We start from the raw sequence: 21,972 nt of genomic DNA on the forward strand, positions 1-21,972 counted from the left end.
GAACTAAACCCTTCAGGAACTCTCCTAGACTCTGTCTCCATCACAGACCGTTCCAAGGGTGTGGCTATCTCTACCCAGAGGCTTTCGAAATGGGTATGCCTCTGTTATCAGATAAAGAACATTACACCTCCAGCATTGATCAGGACACACTCCACTAGATCTGTATCTACCTTGGTAGCCTTCCTACGCAAAGTACCCTTGTCTGACATTTGTAGGGCGGCCACCTGGTCCTCCCATCATACATTCGTTACTCACTATGCCCTTACTCAAGGCCCTCTCTCTGACACTAGATTAGGCAGGGCAGTATTGTCTACAGCATTCCTGTCAGATCCGAAGTCCCTACCTCCTTGAGATGCACTGCTTTGAAGTCACCTAGAGTGGAGCACCCATAGGGACATCTCTCGAAGAAGAAGAGGAGGTTACTCACCTTGTGCAGTAACTGACGTTCTTCGAGATGAGTGTCCCTGTGGGTGCTCCACTACCCACCCTCCTCCCCTCTACTTCGGAGTTGGAGTAGCCTCCGTTGTAGAGAAGGAACTGAGGGTATCGGCCGCGCATGGTCACTAGTGACATACTCAGAGTGAGTGACAGGTTCTAAGCATGCGTGGCCGCTACGAGTACTGCTGCAAAAAATCTACCATCAAAGGCACAGGGGCGCACCAACACCTAGAGTGGAGCACCCACAGGGACACTCATCTCGAAGAACGTCAGTTACTGCACAAGGTGAGTAACCTTTTCTTTTCTTTTCTTTTCTTTTCTTCATGGGCAGTTCATCATCTGTTGTACACATCTTTATTTTGTTGAAACTTGCCCACTCTGCCTTTCTCCTCCTGCATTCCCCTTCAAATGAGTTGTCTCTGCTCAATTGCTGACCCAGGTAAATATATTTGTCAACTGCCTCGATTTCTTTCCCCTGAGTACCAGTCAATGATATGTCTGTCTCTCTCCTGTGTCATATGGCCTCATTCACCTGTGACACCCCATTCCCATGACTTCACCTCTTCAAACCACCATCCCATGAACCTCATGGTAACAGTTCCAGTCAAAGTGGTGTCTTCCCTGCTATGGTGGACAAATCCTTATCAGGTATGAGTGGGCATCCCCTTTCTCCCTTCCTCTCCTGACAGGACCATTATTATAGATCCCCATTAGGTTGGGAAGCCCACGTGAGCAGCCACAGCACAAGGTATCTGGACATCTTGAGAGTCCAGGATCCACATCAATATCCTGGAGTTGTGAGCAGGATATTGGAAGACATGTGAGTCCTTTCTTTCATTCATCCACGCTCGCTATGTTCTTATAATGACAGTTGTTACGACTATCTTCTACATCAACAAGCAGGAAGAAGTGAGATCAGTCTCCCTGTGTGCGGAATCAGTCTCTGGAACTGGTATATCACCAATCGAATCACGCTATTGGCAGTATACCTTCTGGGGAAGCAAAATGTGATTGCAGACTTCCTCCCCAGACATTTTGCAATCGACAACAAGTGGGAGCTCCACAACTGGGTATTGCACACTATTTTCACTCTATGTGGAATCCTAGCCAGAGATATGTTAATCTCTCAAGCAAACAGGAAACGCACCACATATTGCTCCAGAGGAGCCCTAGATCACCTCTCCCACTCCGTGAACCTTTAGCTTCCTGCTCCAGGTCTCTCCTTTCCATGAAGATTGCTTTCCTTGTAGCTGTTACCTCAGCTGGAAGAGTTGGCAAGCTTGGAGCAATGATGGCAGAGCCTTCTTACACTATATTCCGTAATGATATGGTTTCTTTTCATCTATACCCCAAATTCACTCTTGAAGTAGTTTCAGAATCTCACTTTAACCAATCAATTCACTTGCCTGTGTTCTTCCCAAAACTGCATATTTCTGCAGAAGAACGAAGACTCCACTCCCTCTATGCTCAGCAGACCTTGGCCTTTTACCTGCAAAAAAACAAAACCCATCAGGAAATCCCTGAGACTATTCATCACTATATCAGAAAGAATCAGGGGGCGTGCTATCTCCACCCAGAGAATCTCCAAATGGATCTCTGGCTGCATTCTACTCTGCTATTGGCTATTGAACCTTCCCCAAACCCCACTGAGATTAGAGTGCATTCTACCAGAGCAGAAGCAACAACTGTAGTATCACTTCTGGAGGTACCCCTCCATATCTATAAAGCAGTCACACGTTTGCAAGACATTATGCCTTGGTACAGGACTTCTCTGCCTCCTCTGGAATGGCAGTCCTCCACTCAACTCTGCTATCTACATCCTTGCACCTTCCTCTGACTTAGGTACTGTTTGTCGGTTACCCACAGTGGAATATAATAGGATCATTACTTGAAGAAAAAAGGGAGGTTACTGACCTGTAGCTGAAGGATCTTTGAGATTCATGGTCCCTATCTGTATTCCACTGCCCACTCTCCTTCTCTTCTGTTTTGGATCTTATCTGATTCACAGTAGAGAAGGAACTGGAGAGGCGATCAGTCCACCCCACCCTCTATCTCCTGTGAGAGAGGCATGAGGTGAACCAGGGTGCATGTGCAGACCAGTAGACATAACTTTCAAATTCTTCAGCTCCTGGTGCATGGTGTGCATGCGTAACCCACCATGGAGTACAGATAGGGACTACCCATCTCAAAGAACCTCCAGTTACGGGTCAGTACTCCAGATAAGGAGTGAGTACAATATTGTTACCAGGGGCTTTCATTCTGCAGTGGAATCAAGGCCTTCCATGTGCCTTTCTATCTATTCTCCAGATCCCCAGAGAGATATCCAAAGTGAAATGAGGGCAAGCTGCGAACATTCTTATGACTTTCTACTGTTCAAGACAGTTTTGGCTGGTAGACTTGCTGCATATGTCCATTCAACTGCCTGGACCTGATTTCACAGGCCAGATACTTCATGATCAGATACACCACCCAGACACAAAGTCCCTGCATCTAACAGCCTGGACGTTGGTTGCTTAAGTATCATGCACAGGGCCTTCCTCATTTAACCAGACATCCTGATACAGAAGAGGAAGACTCCATCAGAAGGACTTACTTGTCAAAAAAGGAAGAGGTTCTCTATGTGGATAGCGCAACATTGCCTGGACCCTATGGAGACTATGATATTGAACGTCCTTGTCTACTTGGTACATTTCAAGCACGCCAACATTTCATACAGCTCTATTGAGGTCCACCTTTCACCAATCTCAGCTTGCCATCTGTCTGTCCGGTTGTGCGCTCACATGATGGTATTGAAGTTTCCAAAGGGTTTATTATATTAACCACCAGCCAGGGAACATCAACATTGGAGCTGCCCATCATGTTGCTGTGAGGGGATGCCAGGTCTCTGGGTCCCTGGATCTCTGAATATTTTAAGCCTCTAGAGTCAAAATGGGGTTCTCAGCCACCACTGAGAACAGCCTAGCTCCATCCTCTTTGGAACCCCCCTTCAAGTAGTTGAAGGCTGCTATCAAATCTCCCCTCACTCTTTTCTTCTGCAGACTAAATAACTCCAATTCCCTCAACCTCTCCTCGTAAGTCATGTGCCCAAGCCCCCTAATAATTTTTGTTGCCCTCCGCTAGACTCTCTGCAATTTGTTCATATCCCTACTCCAGGTGTGGCCTCACCAGTGCCAAATAGATCTTCCCATGATCTGCTGGCAATGCTCGTACTAATACAGCTCAATATGCCGTTAGCCTTCTTGGCAACAAGGGCACATTGCTGACTCAAATCCAGCTTCTCATCCTGTATAATCCCCAGCTTCTTTTCTGCAGAACTGCTGCTTAGCAAATCAGTTCCCAGCCTGTAATGGTGCATGGGATTCTTACTTCCTACATGTAGGACTCTGCACTTGGCCGTGTTGAACCTCATCAGATTTCTTTTGGCTCAATCCTCCAATTTGTCTAGGTCATTCTGGACACTATCGCTACCCTCCAGCATATCTACCTCCCCCCCAGCTTAGTGTCATCTGTGAATTTACTGAGGGTGCAATTCATCCCATCGTCCAGATCATAATAAAGATGTTGTACAAAACCGGCCTCAGGACCGACCCTTGGGACACTCCACCTGATACCAACTAGATACCAACTGCCAACTAGACATCAAACTGTTGATCACTACCCATTGAGCCTGACAATCTAGCTAGCTTTCTATCCACCTTATAGTCCATTCATCTAGCCCATACTTCTTTAACTTGCCGGCAAGAATACTGTGGGAGAGCATATCAAAAGATTTGCTAAAATCAAGATATATCACATCCACTGCTTTGCCCATATCCACAGAGCCAGTTATCTTATCATAGAAGGCAATCAGGTTGGTCAGGCATGACTTGCCCTTGGTGAATCCATGTTGACTGTTCCTGATCACCCTCCTCTTCTCCAGGTACTTCAAAATGGATTCCTTGAGAACCTGCTCAATGATTTTGTCAGGGACTGAAGTGAGGCTGACTAGTCTGTAGTTCCCTGGGTCACTATGTTTGCCTTTTTTCAATCATCCGGGACCTCCCTCGGTCTCCACAGATTTTCAAAGATAATGGCCAGTGGCTCTGCAATCACATCAGACAACTCTCTCAGTACCCTTAGATGCATTAGATCTGGACCCATGGACTTGTGCATGTCCAGTTTTTCTAAATAGTTCTTAATCTGTTCTTTCACCACTGCGGCTGCTCACACCTCCCAATACTGCGTCGCCCTGTGCAGCAGTCTGGGAGCTGACCTTGTCTGTGAAGACCGGCAAAAAAAGCATTGAGAATTTCAGCTTTTTCCACATCATCTATCACTGTTGCCTCCCCACTTCAGTAAGGGCCCCACACTTTCCCTGACCACCTTCTTATTGCTAACATACATATGGAAACCCTTCTTGTTACCCTTCACATCCCCTGTTAGCTGCAACTCCAGTTGTGCCTTGGCCTTCCTGATTACACCCCTGCATGCTCTAGCAACATTTTATACTTCTCCCTAGTCATCTGTCCAAATTTCCACTTCTTGTAAATAGAGAGTTAAAGAAACCCCTCCGACAACAGAGTTCCTGTTTCTCTGCCTCCTCCCCTCCCCCAGGCCAAACACCTGCATGCACCCTCTCTCACTCTAGAACCCAGCTGCAGGGCCCTCCCAACCCAGACACCTGCACCCCTCTCCCCTAGAGCCCAGCCGTGGGGCGCCCCCAGCCCAGACACTATCACCCTCAACTTCTCTAGAGCCCAGGGATCCAGAGGGAGAAATAGCCTGATGCTGGGTTGCGGGCTTGTACAGAGTTGCTTGCAGATTGCATCCTCCTTTCAAGGGTGCAGCTGCTGGGAACCCTCCAGTTCACTCCCCCTCCCCCGGCACTGTTTTCTATTGGTGAGCTGGGCTCTGCCTGGTCCAGCAGTCCCTAGTGGCAGCCATCAGCTGCACAGTCCATTTTGTGGGTAGAGGGGAGGAAATTCTGCATGCACATCATTAATTTCTGCACAAATTCTGCATGTGCAATGGTACAGAATTCCCCAAGGAGTACTTTCCAGGGAACGGAAGAAGAAATTCTGCCCTTTATGCGCTTTCATGGGTGCACAAAGAGGCACAGGATGCATATACAGCCTCAGTGGACACTGCTATTCAAAAGACTCTAGTCTTGCAATCAAGAGGTGCATGCACACCGATAGTGGCATCCATACTGACAACATTTTGAAGAGCCATAATTGCTATAGGGTAAGTTATCATTCTTGTCATTTGCTCCTGTCCCATTGCAAAGTGCAATGGGCCATTTCTTTTTAATGATCTAAAGCTTTTCCCTCTGTGTACATGATCTTCAAACAGCTTACCTACAAGTGTTGGATACTGAAGATTTTAGCACTGGCAGTGAATGTTGTTTTCATTTCTGCAGTGGGGATATGAATCCTTTGTCATAAGTTTGTTTAAATTATCACAAGTTTTAAGTCTTGTTAGGACCAAACTGTCTGCCCCAGGGAGCTTTTCATTGTGTCATGGATCTAGCAAATTTATACTCAGTTTAGTAAATTTAGATTCAGTTGGATTATTCCCACCCAGAGAGCTAATGCTTCAATCTTGTGTGCTAATTTGCATTAGTTCTTTGTGTGTTGGTTTTCATTGTGTTGTAATAATCCTGGTCTCATTTTCTCATCTTGTTTTCAATTACAGCATCAAGTTCTTACCTTGTTTTCTAGTATAGAGCCAGATGCAGGGGAACCTGTGCTATTAATTCAAGAAATCAAAGGATTCCATCAAGTCGGCTGCTGTGTTCCAGATTTAAGTTCACACCATGACGGATGATGCTAGTTCTGCTCGTCGGCTCAGGAGCTCTCAATCTGGTAGCAGAGTTGCCTAACCTAAGCAGAATTCATAGGCATTTTTTCCTTCCTAGCATACTTCCACTCATCTTCAAACGAGATTGGAGAGAGTTGCCTCTTCTGTATGTGCAGATTTGACATTTATTCTTTTTGGGAATGTTAGTTCCGTTCTTTATTTTAACTTGCTATTTCCCTGGTTCTCCCCCTGACCTGACAGGGAAGGACTCTCGTCTCCTTGTCTTCAGGATGAGTGCTGTACAAAATGGCATAGAAGCAAAACAGATGGCAAAGAGCAAATATGACTGCAGAGAAAATAAACTTGAGAAAACAAAAGGTGATTTGACTCTCATTTATCAAAAGACCCAATTAAAGCATTGGACCAGAAGCTGCCAAAGGTCCTATTGGCTTCCCTGTAGATGTTGCAGCAACTGACCCTTAGTTATTCTCCTCTGGAAGAGTGGATTGAAATCCTGTGTTAGATTGTATGTGAAAATAAATTTGGACTAATCCCAATTCCCATTTGTGCACTTCACAAAAATACCACATGACTTGGTAGTTTTTACCAGGTAGAAGTTCTGAAGCAGGATAGATATATTACTGCAGGATTGAAGGACTCTGGCAGAACTATGCATGGAGGCCCACAACTGGAAAAATAGGACAGTGCTGCAGGTCAGACTTGGTGCATTGGTGGAATTGTATGAGTTCCTAGTACATGGAAAAGCAGGGGAGTTGCAACTTATTCTTGAGTTGTATTGGAAAAGCTGAAAGCATTTCTAGATGGGGAGCAACAGAATTTTATGGGATAGAATTGAGATGCATACTACCCCTGGCACAAACCTGTGCATTTAGTCATTCACTTCCATAAGAAATTATTCATTTGCAAATTTTAGAGGGTGAAAAAATAATTAGATTTCACTTCACAAGGAACTATGTGGAATTCATGGGTGTGTTCCTTGAAGGGAATGTTAATATGTGCATTATCTCCTTAGGCTGCCATTTGTATGCCATTAATACTCACCACAGCAGTGAACTGAGGATTGTTGTGGCTATTAGGAACAAACTACTTCTCATCACAAAGAAATACAATCAAGGCAAAGATTTAACCAGTGTCTGTTTGATGTCACCACTCTCTGAATCACCAGTGGAGGAATTCCAGTACATCAGGGTATGCTTGAGACAAATCACTAAAAATACCTCTCTCACACTTGGTAGGGCTGACACGTGGTTCAGGAGGGGCACACATCTTGCCTTTCTAAACCCCAGGATTGGTTCAAGTGAGAGTCCCAACAATGGTGATGGGAAATCCCATTACAGATACTTAAACAAAAATCCTGCACTTTTTTAAACTGGATTCTTGTTCATCAATGAAACATATCTGTATACAGCCTATCTGCCCTCTAGCACAGCTCAATGGGCACCACCTGTAGCACAAACTATTTCCAGTGAGAATATGAAAAGTAGAATAATTCCTTTAATTTCCATCTTAATGTAATATCATTTACATTACAGGAGATTTGTCTCTCTGACCCTCCAGTGATCATGACTCTGGTGGATGGACCTACTGGAGACAATGACAATATGATCTGTGTAGCATATCGGCATCAGTTTGATTTAGTTAACGAGAGTACTGGGGAGTCCTACAGGTTACATCATGTTGAAGCAAGCAGGGTAAGTTCTCAGCATTAGAATAGACTTTGCTAGTGTAACCACACCTAGCACCATAAAAATTGATATAGCTATCCTTGAGGCCACAGTGACTTCTACCACCTTCCTTAGAGCACCAGTTTGAGAGGATCTAAGCTTTTTTTGCTTTTAATTTAGTTTTCAAGCTATTATGTCTGATCCCACTCTGCCTGAGAACTGAGTTCTTTCTAGGGTATCTAATGGTGTTTGTCCCCAGGCAATCATAAAGTAAGACATCTCTGACTGGTACTCCTAGATGTATCACCAGGTGGGCAAAAGCCTTGCATCTCAGGGTCTGGAATATCACCTTCAGCATAGCTGTAAAGCCTTTTCTTTTCTTCCTAGCTCAAAGGCTTTTCTCTCTTTTAGTACAGGGTGAGAGAGAGAGAGAGTGTGTGTGTGTGTGTGTGTGTAAACTACCCTTTGTTAGCCATCAATTTCAAATTAAGATTTGCATAAACCAAGACTGAACCAGCTTTCCTTGCCTTCTCAGATATGAGGAATAAGCTCCCTCCTATTCGATTGCCTTTTCCAGTATTGCATATTCCTCCTAAAGGCCTTTTGTATTCCCCTTAAGGTCTATTTTTAACATAGGTTAATGACCGGTGAGACCTCATCTGGAATATTGCATGCGGTTTTAGTCTCCCGTGTTTAAGAAGGATGATTTCCAAGTGGAACAGGTGCAAATTAGAGTTTCTAGGATGATCAGAGGAATGGAAAAGCTACATTATGAGAGAAAACTGAAGCAGCTTTTCTTGTTTAGCGTAACCAAACAAAGGCTGAGGGGAGATATGATTGCTCTCTACAAATACCTCAGAGGGATACAAACCAGAGAGGGAGTCGAGTTAAATAAATTTAAGTTAAGCACCACTGTTGTCACAACAACAAATAGATATAAACTGACTATCAACAAATTTAGGCTTGAAATTAGATGAAGATTTGTAACCATCAGAGGAGAGAAGTTCTGGAACAGTTTTCCAAGGGGAGCAATGAGAGCAAAACAACCTAACTTGTTTTAAGACTGAGCTTGATAAGTTTATGGAGGGAATGGTATGATGTGACTACCTTCAATGGGATGTGGCCCATCTGTGACAGCTAGTAGCAAATATCCCCAATGGCCAGAGATGGTGCATTAGATGGGGAGGGCCTGGTAGGTCTTGCTCACATGCTCAGGGTCCAGATGATTGCCATATTTGAGGTCAAGAAGGAATTTCCCCCCAAGTCAGATTGGCAGAGACCCTGGGTTTTTTTGGCTTTCTCTGCAGCATGGAGCACATTCACTTTCTGATTTAAACTAGAGCAAATATTGGATTCTCTGTAACTTGAAATCCTTTAAATCATGATTTGATGACTTCAGTAACTCAGTCAGAGGTTATTACAGGAGCGGGTGGTTGAAGTTCTTTGTCCTGCGAAGGCCAGGAGTGCAAGCTAGATCGGGGTGGGCAAACTTTTTGGTCCGAGGGCCTCATCTGGGTATGGACATTCTATGGCGGGCCATGAATGCTCACAAAATTGGAGGTTGGGGTGCTGGAGGGGGTGAGGACTCTGGCTGGGGGTGTGGGCTCTGGGGTGGGGCAGGAAATGACTTCAGGGTGCAGGAGGGGGCTCTGGGTTGGTGCAGGGGGTTGGGGGGAGGGCTCCAGATGGGGGTGTGGTCTCTGGGGTGGGGCTGGGGATGAGGGTGCAGGAGATTGCTGAGGGCGGGAGGGGGATCAGGGCTTGGGCAGGGGGTTGGGGCACAGGAGAGGGTCAGGGGTACAGGATCCAGGCTGCGCTTACCTCAAGCAGCTCCCAGAAGCAGCGGCATGTCTCCCCTCCTGCTCCTATGCGGAGGCGAGGCCAGGGGGCTCTGCATGCCGCCCTGTCCGTAGGCACCGCCCCTACAGCTCCATTGGCTGCAGTTCCAAGCCAATGGGAGCTGCGGGGGCAACGTGCGGAGCCCCCTGGATGCCCTTACGTGTAGGAGCTGGAGAGGGGACATGTCACTCTTTCCAGGATCCGTGCAGAGGAGGGCAAGCTCTGGACCCTGCTCCCTGACAGGAGCTCAAGGACCAAATTAAAATGTCTAGAGGGCCGGATACGGCTCCTGAGCCAGAGTTTGCCCACCCCTGGGCTAGATGTTCACGATGGTCCCTTCTGGCTTTTAAGTCTGAGTCTATGAGAGCTAACAGTAATTTCTCACAACAGAGCATCTGTTACTCAGTTTCAGGACACCCTCCTTCTTATTCAGATGCAGGGTAAACAGAAAATATGGTTTTCTCCTCCTTCCTCAATAGGCAACAGTCCATGGATGTAGAAAACACATAGAATTTATACAGTTGCTCTTGTAAGGTTAGTACATCACTCCTCCTATTGTCATATGGAACTATCTGCCACAGTTTTGTCTTTTTCGAAGTCGTCATGAATTGTTTTTCTGTCAAGATTCAGTGCCCCCAATAAGGCGTTTTGCTATTAGATTGTAGTAGCTGCAACTCAATGTACAGCACTTAAAAAGTAATCAAAGCAGGTAGTATCAGCACTGATATTATGGAGCAGTGGTTCTCAACCAGGGGTACAAGTACCCCTGGGAAAGCAGAGGTCTGCTTGGAGGTATATCAGCTCATCTAGACATTTGCCTAGTTTTATAACAGGCTACATAAAAAGCACTAGCAAAGTCAGTACAAACTAAATTTTCATGCAGACAATAACTTTGTTATACTACTCTATATATTATACACTGAAATGTAAGTACAATATTTTTATTAGTTGATTTATTTTATAATTATATGGTAAAAATAAGGAAGTAAGCAATTTTTCAGTAAGTGCGTGCTTTGACTCTTCTGTATTTTTGTAAGCAAGTAGTTTTTAAGTGAGGTGAAACTTGGGGGTATGCAAGACAAATCAAGCTTTGGAAAGGGGTACATTAGTGTGGAAAGGTTGAGAGCCACTGTTATGGATTATTATGAAAGTGATACAATTTGAAAAAACAAACCTGAGCACTTATCAGAGCTTTTGTGCCTTTTCATGACATTTTAAATATCAACCACAACTGCCTAAAACTACTTCATACATTCTTGGAGTATTGTGTGAGAATTTCTTAATAACTTGAGCTCACGAAATGCCTTTTAGTCTTATCTAAGAAATCACTGCCCAATGCAGTACTGAAATGGGGAAACAAGCAGAATTAGCACTGTATTTCCAGTGGCCAAAATGTTCTAAGTTGGTTGCCTGAAGTTAGACATCTAAATAAATGCCAATTTTTCAGAAGTTTTTAATACCCACAGTTCCTATTGATTTCTGTCCGAGCCTGGGATGGTCAGTATCTCTGAAAGTCAGGCCATTTTTATTTGTGTCTAAATATGGATTTAGGTGTCTGGCTTTAGATACCCAAGTTCGAATATTTTGAGCAGTCTGTTTATGCTGATAGTCTTCCTCAAAATGCAGATAGATAAATTCTCCTCTCTTCTGAAGGTTCTTGGTTTTATTTAATTTACTTTTTGTTCTATTTTTTACCTTTTATGTTTTTTCCATGAATTTAGTGATGATGAAAGGGATCAGGTTTGACAGCCTTGGAAACTGAGCAGGTACTGCATGGATAGTTGCAGTGCAAACTTCCCTGTGTGGCCTTGCCAATTTTCCTCAATACTGATCAGAAGAATCTACTTCTAGGGATGAGTGTAGTCTCTGTCAACAATTTAAACCAAGGTCTTGTAAGGACATGGAACTGAGACAAAAAATCATTCTGAGGACGGCAGCCCGTCAGCCTTCCCTTGACCTGCACTAGGAATCACCTAGAAGGTTTGAACCTTCCCCACAGCCCTCGATGTCCGGGGACTATGGGTCAAATAAATCAGCTGCAGCTCCCTCATGAAAGGTAGCTAAAAAGAAATATGTGAGCCTTTAGCTAGCCGAAAATTATCATCAGCATGCTCAGAATCGTTGGTACGAAGACCATTCAAGCACAGTACCCATAGCTCACAAGGATCTGGAACGGCAGGTACCACTGATGCACACCGATGGATGAGGACAGGAACAGGGTGCACACCGTTAGGATGATGCTTCTGGTATAAGCGGTACCTTTGGCACTGTCAACTGTGAGCCACCCAGCACCAGAACACTCAGTACAGACAAGATCCCCAACTCCCTCCTTATCAGCACCAGGTCGGTCAGCACCGCAAGAGTTCCAGCATTCAAGAGAACTCAGGGTATCTGATATACAAGAATTTCCCCTTCTCGGCACTGGGGCTCCAGCACCGAGTCTCCTCCAGATACTGGAATCTTTGGCAGTGGTGACTCAGACAGTGAGCCAGAGAAGGTCATCTCTCAGCACTCCTCTTATGCTCCATATAGTGTCCGTTATAAGAGGCTTCTCAGTCATACCCTAAATCTACTCCACCACCACCATGGTACGGCCAGCCATGGGCACCTCCACTAGGCTCTGTCCTATCTCCCCAGTGGCCTTACTGGTATCCCTGGTTGGCATATAGACCTCACACCTTTTAGACTTCCAGCTTGACTTACTGTGAGCCTCTGAGACATTCTCCCTCGGCCACAGCATCCAGAACCTCTGAGCCTCCAAAGGAGATCATGAAGGAAGAGGAGGGCAGATTCGAGGAGGAAGTTACATCAAGAACCAACATCTCCTTCTCCTCTCCAGATGAGGCAATGATGCCCACCGACAATTTCTGGTTTTCCCAGGATTTAGCTAAAAGGGTAGCAGATATGCTGCAGATGCCCCTGGAAGAGGTAAAAAATACCCATCACAAGTTCCTTGACATTTTACACTTTCCTCATCCTCTAGAGGAAACTCTTCTGGACCTGGCCAAGACTATCTAGCAAATCCCATCATCGGTGATACCTACTTGTAAACAGATGGATTAAAAAAAGAATCTTGACTTGGGAAACAAAATTCATGTTTTCTCACGCTCCCCCTAATTCCATTGTCGTCAGTGTGGTAAAATCTTGGGCCTGCCAGCACCAAATGAGATGCACTCCTTATGACAAAGATTGGAAATGCCTAGACCTCTTCAGAAGAAAGGCCTACTCCTCTGCCAAATTGCAATTTAGAATAGCAGATTATCAAGTTTTAAAAGCTAAATACGACAATGTCAATTATACAAAGCTCAACACTTTTATTGATCAGCTCCCAGTGACCAGTTCGAGCTGTTATCCATGAGGGACAAGTAGTGGCCAAAACAGTGCTCCAATCAGCCTCAGTGAAGCTGACACAACTGTCCATCTCCATTGTGGTGGTTATGTCGCAAGCATCTTGGTTATACCTATCTGGCTTCCCTAAGGAAGTGCAGATGACCATAGAAGACCTTTCCTTTGAAAGCACCACATCATTTGGTGAAAAGACAGATGTGTCCCTCCATATCCTTAAAGATTCCAGGGCCACTCTTTGCTCATTAGTGATCTGTGCTCCTGAACAAGAGAAGGTTTAGTCGACAACCTCAACATAAATCTCACACTTCACAATTCCAAACCCAGTGTTTCTGAGTCTCAGAAAGAAATCCAGTTTTTCCAACATCCTGCCTCGTCCCACTTCAGACACCCTTTTCACAAGAGTTTACTCAGACAAAAAACAGATCTCCTCTGGTTAGGAGCCATAAAACCAGTACCTCAACATCTGCGAGCCAAAGGCTTGAGATGATTTCTCAGATTTACCCTGGGCAAGGACCACTCCCAATACAGAGTGCCTCCCTTTGGCCTCTCCTCAGTACCAAGAGTATTCTCCAAGGTCCTCTCCATATTGGTGGGTCACCTACGCTCCCAGGGGATCATGATCTACCACTATCTGGATAATTGTCTCCTCAGAGCCTGCTCCTTCAACAAGGTCCACCAGGTTACAAAAACCTCAGTAGACTTGTTCATGGAACTGGGACTACAGATCAATGTTCAAAAATCAATCTTCACCCTTGTACAGCCCCTACATTTCATAGGAGCTGACCTTGATTTGTTACAAGCCAAAGCACTCCTAGCACAGCACAGGTTCCACACCTTGGCCACGCTCATAGAGAAGTACAAAACAGCCCTCAAATATCAGCCAGACACTGCCTCCAATTCTTGGGGAATGTGGCCCAGCAGTGATGCTTTATGCTGGACTTCACATGTTGTGCCTCCAGATATGGTTCATCTTGGTCTACAGATCGAAGAGAGACAGATTAGACAAACCTCTGTCACTATTCACCAAGGTCAAAAACTCCCTGGGTTGGTGGAAAAATCAAGCAAATGATTGCAGGGGATCCTCTTTTCACCATCACTCGTTCTCACCACTGCTACATCCCTCATAGAATGAGGCACCCATCTAAATGACCTTACAACACAAGGCAAATGGTCATCCACGGAGATGTCCCTCCACATCAGCTGCCTCAAGCTCAGGAATGGCTGTACCCATTTTCTCCCACTGATCAAGGGAACAACATACACAAGAGTCTTAACAGACAACATAGCATTATGCACTACATAAATTGGCAGGGAGAAGCCAGGTTGCCCTCCCTTTGTGCAGAAGCACTAAAGTTATGGAACTGGTGCATTTCGCACAACATCACATTATCAGCGGCCTACCTTCCAGGACTACAAAAGTCTAAGTCACAAATTCCCACACAATCACAAGTGGGAGATAAATCCAGCAGTTCTTCAGGACCTATTCAGGCAGTGGGAGAAACTGTCCATGGACCTGTTTGCTACTTACCTGAACAAGAAATGTCCATGCTACTGCTCCAGCTAAGAGATAGGGCAAAATTTATTGGGGGACACACTCCGTCTTCTGTGTGGCAGGGACCTTCTCTATGCCTTTCCCCCATTTCCCCTGCTTTCAAAAGTCCTATTAAAAATAAAAAGAGGAGCGCACATTATACTGACTGCTCCCACTTAATTGAGATAGACTTAGTACCCTTACCTGTCACAAATGGTGACGTGCCCACTGATCTCTCTCCAACCCACGCCACATCCCAGTTTGAAGATACTCCACCTCAAGGCTTGCCTCTTTTATGGTTCCAATGAATAGAAAGGTCCTGCTCAGGAGGTACAGGAAGTGTTACTACATGGTAGAAAATCCACTACATGTCATACTTACCTGCAGATGTGGTTTCAGGTTTGATGTAATTCCCAAGAAATTTCCCTGATATCCACTACTTTTCCAGTGGTCCTAGACCATGTACTGACTCTCAGAAAATTAGGATTATCTCTCAGTTCGCTCAAAATTCACCTTGCAGCTATAGCAGCCTTCCATCGTTAACTAGAGGGATACTCAGTGCCCTCACCCAACCACAAAATTGATTCCTCAGGGATATAGTAAAACTTTTCCCTCAGCCCAGACATCCCACCCGAGCATAGGACCTAAACCTAGTACTGAAAAGCCTGACTAGACGTCTCTGAATGCATGGCTACTTGGTCACTCACATTCTGTCGATGAAGACAGCCTTCCTGGTGGTGATCACCTCAGCAAGGAGAGGATAGGGGAAATAGCAGCACGGATAGCACCCTCCCCCTCAACTTGCAATATTGTTTTGGGACAAGTCACTTTCAGACTGCACCTGAAATTCATCACTAAAGTGACATCCCCCTTTCACATAAATCTACTGCTTCACTCCCCAAGCTTTTACCCCAAGCCTCACCATGATAACAGGGAGGCTATACTGCACACAATAGCCATTAGGAGAGCCCTGGCTTTGTACCTGGATAGGACAAAGGCTTTTAGGAAATCTGTGCTTTCCTTTCTATTGTAGAGAGATCTAAAGGCTCAGCGCTTTCAGCCCAAAGACTCTGCAGATGGATGTGGAACTGTATTAAACAGTGCTATCAGGTTTGCAACATAACACCTCCATCCAGTATTCATGCTCACTCCTGAGGTCTGTCTCTTCCTCTATCGCCTTCCTCTATCGCCTTCCTCAGGAATGTCCATATGTCAGAAATCTGTATAGCAGCAACCTGAGTGTCTGCTTATACCTTCACAGAACATTATGCAGTTACCAGAGACTCCGCTTCCAATACCATCTTCAGTTCCACAGTATTGTCATCTATAACTGATTTGACTCTGAAGCCTCAGTCCTCCAGTAAGAATACTGCTTGGAAGTCCCTTACAGTGGGAGCACTTATAGAGGACATAGCTCGAAGAAGAGGAAGTTATCATGTGCAGTAATGATAGTTCTTCAAGATGTGTGTTCTTAAGGGGGCTTCACAACCCACCCTCCTCCACTCTACTTTGAAGTTCTTGCCAAGGACTCCACAGTAGAGAGAGAACTGAGAGGGTTTCACCCATGCGCTCTGGTTAATCTCGTGGCGGTGCACGAGGATAGTGCATGTCGGACACTATTACCAACGTTCTCTGATCCACAGCACAGGGACACAAGTGTACGTACAGTGAAGCACCCATAGGGAGACATATCTCAAAGAATCATCATTACTGCACAAGGTGAGTAACTTCCTCTTTCCAGGTCCCATTATCAACTGCCTGAGCTGTACAGACCCACTAAACAAGGATATAAATGTCCAGTACAGTCTCTTCTGAGGTTGGTTGACTAGAGGATAGCTGAGGACACACCACTCATGAAGCTGATCTGTTTTAACAATGTTAAAATCTTTTTCATTAATCTAGTAGTATGATCTGGAGAGTGTCTGTCTAGTATAATCTAGTGCAGTAGTTCTCAAACTGTATGTCGGTACCCCAAAGGAGGTCATGACCCCCTTTGAATGCGGTCACCAAGGCTGGCTTAGACTTGCTGGGGCCCAGGGCTGAAGCCCAAGCCTCACAACTGAGGGCCAAAGCCCACGAGCTTCAGCTTTGGCCCTCCTGCTCAGAGCGGTGGGACTTGGGCTTTGGCAGGCTGAGGCTTCAGTCCCCTGTCCTGGGGTTGTGAAGTAATTTTTGTTGTCAGAAGGGAGTCGTGGTGCAATGAAGTTTGAGAACCCCTGATCTCATGCATCAAAAGATTTCATACCATGCCCCTCACCATACTGATTCCAGTCCAGTATCCATTATAACTAGTTTATAGTTTTGATTGTGCTACTTATAGAATTTCATGATTATTTATTACATACTGCATACCACCAATAATTCAATTTTTATTTTTGTATAATCTAAGCAGATAAAATCTCTTATTTTTAACCATTTTTATCTATTCAAATTTTCACAATTGTGCATAATTATGGGTTTTAAGCATTTTTGGTTATCAATTTAAATATTCTCAGTTGCAGGAAATTATGAGGGTCAGACAATTATTTAATGTCAGTAGATGTTAAGATTCAAAAAGATAAAGCTTTATAAACCACTAAAACACAAATTTTATATTTTTCCTAGTGCTGTCGATTAATCGCAGTTAACTCGTGACTAATTAAAAAATCGCAACTAATTACAGTTTTAATTGCACTGTTAACATGTAGAAAAACAATTGAAATTTATTGAATATTTTGGATGTTTTTCTACATGTTCAAATATATTGACTTCAATTACAACACAGAATACAAAGTGTACAGTGCTCACTCGATATTATTTTTATAACAAATATTTGCACTGAAAGAATCAAACAAAAGAAATCGTATTTTTCAATTCACCTCATACAACTACCATAGTGTAATCCCTTTATCGTGAAAGCGCAACTTGCAGATGTAGATTTTTTTTGTTATATAACTGCACTCAAAAACAAAATAATGTAAAACTTAAGAGTCTACAAGTTCATTCAGTCCTATTTCTTGTTCAGCCAACTGCTAAGAGAAACAAGTTAGTTTACATTTATGGGAGATAATGCTGCCCGCTTCTTATTTACAATGTCACCTGAAATTGAGAACAGATTTTTGCATGGCACTTATGTAGCTGGCGTTGTAAGGTATTTACATGCTAGATATACTAAACATTTGTATGCCCCTTCATGCTTAGACCACCATTCCAGAGGACATGCTTCCATGCTGATGACGCTTGTTAAAGAAATAATGCATTAATTAAATTTGTGACTGAACTCCTTGGGGGAGAATTGTTATAGCAGTCTCGGATAATGACTCGGCACGTTGTTCCTTTTAAGAACACTTTCACTGCAGATTTGTTAAAATGCAAAGAAGGTACCAATGTGAGATTTCTAAAGATAGCTACAGCACTTGACACAAGATTTAAGAATCTGAAGTGCCTTCCAAAATCTGAGAGGGATGAGGTATGGAGCATGATTTCAGAAGTCTTAACAGAGCAACACTCCAATGCAGAAACTACAAAACCTGAATCACCAAAAAAGAAAATCAACCTTCTGCTGATGGCATCCGACTCAGATGATGAAAATGAACATACATTGATCTGCACTGCTTTGGATCGTTATTGAGCAGAACCCATCATCAGCATGGACCCATGTCCTCTGAAATGGTGGTTGAAGTATGAAGGGACATATGAATCTTTAGCGCATCTGACATGTAAATATCTTGCAACGCCAGCTACAACAGTGCCATGTGAATGCCTGTTCTCACTTTCAGGTGATATCGTAAACAAAAAGTGGGCAGCATTATCTCCTACAAATGTAAACAAACTTCTTGTCTGAGCGATTGGCTGAACAAGAAGTAGGACTGAGTGAACTTGTAAGTTGTAAAGTTTTACATTGTTTTATTTTTGAATGCAGTTTTTTTTACATAATTTTACATTTGTAAGTTGAACTTTCATGATAGAGATTGCACTGTAAAAATAAAAAATATTTTTCAATTCACTTAATACAAGTACCATAGTGCAAATATTTATAATAAAAAATATAAAGTGAGCACTGTACACTTTGTATTCTGTATTGTAATTGAAATCAATATATTTGAAAATGTGGAAAATATTCAAAAATTTATATAAATGATATTCTATTATTGTTTAACAGCACGATTAATTTTTTATCACTTGACAGCCCTAATTTTTAAATGTGAAGCTAACAAAGTAAATAGCCTTAAATCAAAAGATAATATCTATATTTACTATTCATTCTCTAGTCCATTTGTAAGAAGCCTAATTCAAAAATCTAAATCACCAGATTTTGACTGTAGTAAGTTCTTGAGCAAAGTTTTCTTACTTTGCCTGTCTGTAAATTTCATTTATCTGTGGAAATATATTTTCATTCATTTTGTGTGTATGCAGTGAAAAAACATTTACCAACAAAAATCTAATCCTTTTAAACCTATTTATGGGCATTCCAGATACTGAATTTAGTTGCAAAGAATCAGTTGAAGGTTGCAGAGAATTTCTGATGACCATACTTTATAAAAATTTCCACTTTCTCCAATGTGTATTTTCTCTGATTCCAATAATTCTCAGTTCTTAATTGTAGCCCTATTTTCCAGGGTATCGAAATCTGTTCAGCAATGCTTTATTGTCATATAGGAATTCATTAAACCTGGAACAACTGCCAGATTGGTCTCATTCATGTTTTTAAATGCTAAGATTCCTGAGAGGGAAGATATCGATGCTTATGGTCTTCCCAGCCTCCCAGTCATGATGTGCAATGTTGGGGTTTTTTTGTTTTATGTTTTACAAAGTTTCCTTATAGAGCTTTTTAGCACTGCATGGTGGCTCAGCCAGATCTGCTGAAATAGAGCCTATTTCTTCCTTGAATTCTGGTCCCTATGTGTATTCACTGTTGGTACACATGTGCTCCATATGCCTGAAACTGGATATTTCTAGCAAGTAGCATCCATTGGTCAGCACCTCTGCAGTTGCTTTCCTTGTGGTCCATACCGAAGATATAAGAGGTGATGCAGACTGATGCCTCTCCAAGTCCTTTTTTACCACCACATGGCCTAAGTAGGAATCCTCCAGTGTCCAGAACTGATCCTCATTGGCATTCTTTTCTGTAAATATTTAAAAGTTTTATGTTAGTTATCATTAGATAAGTAATTTTTAAGTTAGACTCTCCATCCTGAGAAATCCTTTGTCAGTGCAGGACCTAGATCAGGGGTAGGCAACCTCTGGAATGGGTGCAGAAGGCAGCACGCGAGCTGATTTTCAGTGGCACTCACACTGCCCGGGTTCTGGCCACCGGTCGGGGGAGTTCTGCATTTTAATTTAATTTTAAATGAAACTTCTTAAACATTTTTAAAACCTTATTTACGTTACATACAACAATAATTTAGTTATATATTATAGACTTATAGAAAGAGACCTTCTAAAAACATTGAAATGTATTACTGGCATTCAAAAACCTTAAATTAGAGTGAATAAATGAAGACTCGGTACACCGCTTCTGAAAGGTTGCCGACCTCTGACCTAGATTATAACCAGGCTCCCAGGCTTTAAGAATTGCCTTTCCTTCCCCCACTCCTTTTTATCAGCGACAACCACCAGCGCTGCCTCTACTGCCAGAAGCGTATATCTCCTCTAAATGCAGTGTCTACTGCTCTTTTCTCAGACAAACATGGCAGGCACAAGAATGCCAACTTCAGAAGCACCTAATGGATCAGATCCAGGCAAGGTGATCCAACCCTTCTTCCATTCCTTGTAGGCATTCTTCTTTCTCTTAATAATCTGTTTGAGATGCTTGTTCATCCATTTTGTTCTGCAGCCCTTCCCTACAGTGTTTTCGCCTTTGCTTGAGATTCAGGATCCAGATAATTTCTGCAACTTTGACTTAAAGCAATTCCAAGCCTCCCTCCACATTCAGATCCTTGAGTTCTTTAGTCCAGTTCACTTCTGCAACTAATTCCCTATTTTTTTTAATGTTTGCCCTTTTGCAGTCAAAGACCTAATTGCAGACCTATTTTTGTTTATTCTTCCTTTTAGTAAAAACTGCATTAACTCATGATCACTCAAACCAGTGTTGGCCTAGTAGTATTTATTTCATTAAAAATATTAAAGAGATCTTTATAAATATCCGAATAGGATCATGGGAGTCCATCCTCCAGCAGGGCTGCTGTACAGACCTCAGACAGGCAACACAGACACACAGCTGTATGGAAGGGCTGGGGTGGTACAGCTGTGCCAGAGGAGCTGCCAGCATGGGGCTGCCCGGCAGCCCCACATTCTGCTCCTCCTTTGTCTTTCTGGTACACCGTACTGGCTATAAATAGCTTACTGGTACAGCATACCGGACTATACCGCTCTACTTGTACCACTGCTGTCCCATCTCCTAGCATCCCTCGGAGTCTCTGTCATTATAGAGGAGTCCACTCTAACTCCCACTCAGACTGTAGACATAATAGGAGTGACCTTCGACTCAGTTAGGGCAAAGGCTTATTTTCCTTATGCACACCCTGGGCAGCCTGATAGATCGGGTTATGCACAACCCTTGGCCATTGGTCCAGATGCCATTTGCCAGATTCCACCTCCACTGCCTGCAGCCTTGGCTTCGAGCAGTATGTTTACTGAACAAACACTGCATAAATTCTTAGTGACAGCCCTCATCAAGATAAGGACCTTTCTGACCAGGTATAAAGAACTGGCACAAGTGTGCATGTGCATTCCTTTCCTATACCCTACACCCCATAGAACAATAATCTCAGATGGCTCTTTATTAGAGTGGGGGGCTCACATAGATGGTTACATAGCATAGGACATTTGGACGCCTTTGGAAACCGGGATATATGTAAACTTGCAGGAACTCAAGCAGTCTGAGAAGCATGCAGGGCATTCTTGCCATTAATCCAATCTCACAATGTTCTTACAACATCAGACACTATGACAACTATATTGTACATAAACAAACAGAGGAGCAAGATCTGTTCTCCTGTGTGTAGAAGTGGTCACCTGGTGTATCTCCCAGGAACTCAGAATTCACTGGCAGACAGCCTCAGCAGGTACTTTGCCACCGTCCATGAGTAGGAATTGCACAGTTCAGAGGTGAACAGCATCTTCACTCAGTGGGAAACCCCTATCCAAGACCCATTTGCCTCTCAGACAAACAAGAAGTGCAACTGTTCTCCGAGTGACTGCACATGTGCATTGCACTGTAGGTGTGTATGTGCCCTGAGCACAGTTACCAGAAATTTTTCAGAGGTACCTGTTGAGATGGCTCAAGCACTGTCTGGTGCTGTGTATGCTGGTAGAAAGTGCCCAGCTGAACCTGCGCCCCCCTCCGTTCCTTCTTACCACCTGGACAAGTTG

The 21,972-nt window shown here is 43.6% G+C and overlaps 1 protein-coding gene across 2 annotated transcripts in view; it reads left to right on the top strand.

The window, feature by feature from the left end:
• Nucleotides 1–21,972, top strand: part of GARNL3 (GTPase activating Rap/RanGAP domain like 3) — a 159,677-nt gene that overhangs the window by 115,423 nt on the left and 22,282 nt on the right. For both annotated transcript variants that reach the window (XM_030535650.1, XM_030535651.1), the window contains 3 exons: nt 6,478–6,594; nt 7,250–7,425; nt 7,770–7,928. In XM_030535650.1, coding sequence (XP_030391510.1) covers nt 6,478–6,594; nt 7,250–7,425; nt 7,770–7,928 — 452 coding nt within the window. The remainder of the gene's footprint in view (nt 1–6,477; nt 6,595–7,249; nt 7,426–7,769; nt 7,929–21,972) is intronic.

Source organism: Gopherus evgoodei, chromosome 16 (genome assembly GCF_007399415.2).
Source record: "Gopherus evgoodei ecotype Sinaloan lineage chromosome 16, rGopEvg1_v1.p, whole genome shotgun sequence".
NCBI lineage: Eukaryota > Metazoa > Chordata > Testudines > Testudinidae > Gopherus > Gopherus evgoodei.